Source organism: Tetrahymena thermophila, assembly GCF_000189635.1.
Source record: "Tetrahymena thermophila SB210 genomic scaffold scf_8255550, whole genome shotgun sequence".
Taxonomy (NCBI): Eukaryota; Ciliophora; class Oligohymenophorea; order Hymenostomatida; family Tetrahymenidae; genus Tetrahymena; species Tetrahymena thermophila.
This window is the reverse complement of record NW_002476954.1, coordinates 1-1768: the sequence shown is the minus strand read 5'-3', so window position 1 is coordinate 1768 and position 1768 is coordinate 1. Positions and strand designations below refer to the sequence as shown.

Here is a 1768-nt window from a genome sequence, read left to right as displayed (position 1 = left end):
AATAGCAAGAAGTAATATATAATAAATCTTTAACAGTTTTTGGAAAGAAGTTGGATGAGCTGAACTTTAAATTAAAATAGATCGTAAAACTTAGATTTACATGCATTTTGAATTCTTATAAATTAAAACAAATAGTTTGAATTTATTTTTCTTAATTAATAGATGGACGTAAATAACATTTTAAATTCTTTTTGCATTTAATAACGGAGAATTAAATTGAATATTCTAATAGGGAGTAATTAATTAATATTTTTAGTGACTTTTAATTGAAAGATGGTAATTGTATTGTATTCTCATGTTAAAAATAGATTGTAATAATTTAAAATTAATTAATTTTGATAATAAAATATTTAGTAATTTTATACATGAATTAAATAACTAATTTAAATATTATTTTAAAAAAGGAAGTAACAGACATTTTCATAATTAATTATTTATTTATTACTGAGACAGACTTAGAGATTTTAAACTTGTTAATAATTTAAAATATATAGTTGGTAAATAATCATTCATTAATTCATTTTCAAATCTTTGAAAATATTTTAAATGAAATTCTTAAAATTTCCAAAAAGCGAGTAACTAATTAATTTATTATTTAATTCATTATATATTAAATATTTATTTAATGATTGCAATATGAAATTTAATAAGACATTATGAACAATTAAATATAATAAAAAGGATGTAAAAAATGACTAATTAATTTAACTAAAATACCTCTCTTTTGAAGAAACTTCAATTCTTTTACACTTTGTTGAAAAATATCATACACTAATTTTAATAGCGAGTAAAAATTCAATTTAATTTTTATTAAAATATTAATTTTATTTTAAAAAATAATAAAATAGGCTGTAATATTTATTTTATTATTTACTAATTTATTTTGATGATAGATAGACTTAACTTATTATTGATTGAAATAATAAATTAATTAATTAATTAAATATAAACAGTTAGTAATTAATTTATTTCAGTGGCCTATAAATTAAATTAAGCTGATTCATTTTAAATTTGAAAAATAGCAAGTGGTAAAATTTAAAAATTAAAATAATAATTTATTAATTGATTGATTAATTAATAAATTTTATAATAAATAAAACAATTGTAGAATGTAAAATTTTCAAAAAATTGGATCTATTTTGAGGTTAAAGACAAATTATTTTTATCGATTCTGTAATTAGTGTAAAAATATTATTTACACTTCTAAAATAAATAAATAGCACAATAAAAAAAAAAAAGTAAAATTTAATTTGTTAAGAAGTTTTAACTAAAAATTAAATAAATAATATACAGTAATATAGGGAGATAGACATGTATAACAAGTGTGTTGACTTTCAAGAGACTTAAATATTTAGAAGACTCAATCAATTTGTTTATGACACACAAACCTTATGATAAATATTGATGAACAAAAAATTTAGAATGAAAGGATGAATAAATAAATAAGTTATAATATAATAAATATGTATGTAATTCGTTTATGTTTTTATTTTTATATTGTAAACTTAATTTTACTAACAATTTTTTTTTTTAAAATGAAAAATATGAAAACAAAATAAAATAAAATGACTTATTTATTATTTATTTATTTATTATCAATAAAATTATAAATTAAATCAAAAAATATTTTTATAAAATCTCAATAGTTTATTTTTTTATTTAAAATTTAAAAGCAAAATCTAATGATTAAAAAAAAATTAACGAGTTATAAAGTAATGAGAATGATTTAAAAAGGATAAAGCTATAAAAGTAAATAATACAAAGAAGA

General features: G+C 16.1%; 1 protein-coding gene across 1 annotated transcript; it reads left to right on the top strand. All coding sequences in view use genetic code 6, as the record gives it.

Annotated features, from left to right (window-relative positions):
- Positions 1 to 1109: 1109 nt before the first annotated feature.
- TTHERM_01915150 (hypothetical protein) lies at positions 1110 to 1395 on the top strand (the record flags this gene model as incomplete). Its single annotated transcript, XM_001029017.2, has 2 exons — positions 1110 to 1238; positions 1294 to 1395. The coding sequence occupies 2 exons, from the start codon at positions 1110 to 1112 to the stop codon at positions 1393 to 1395; spliced, it is 231 nt and encodes a 76-aa protein (XP_001029017.2).
- Positions 1396 to 1768: the final 373 nt, after the last annotated feature.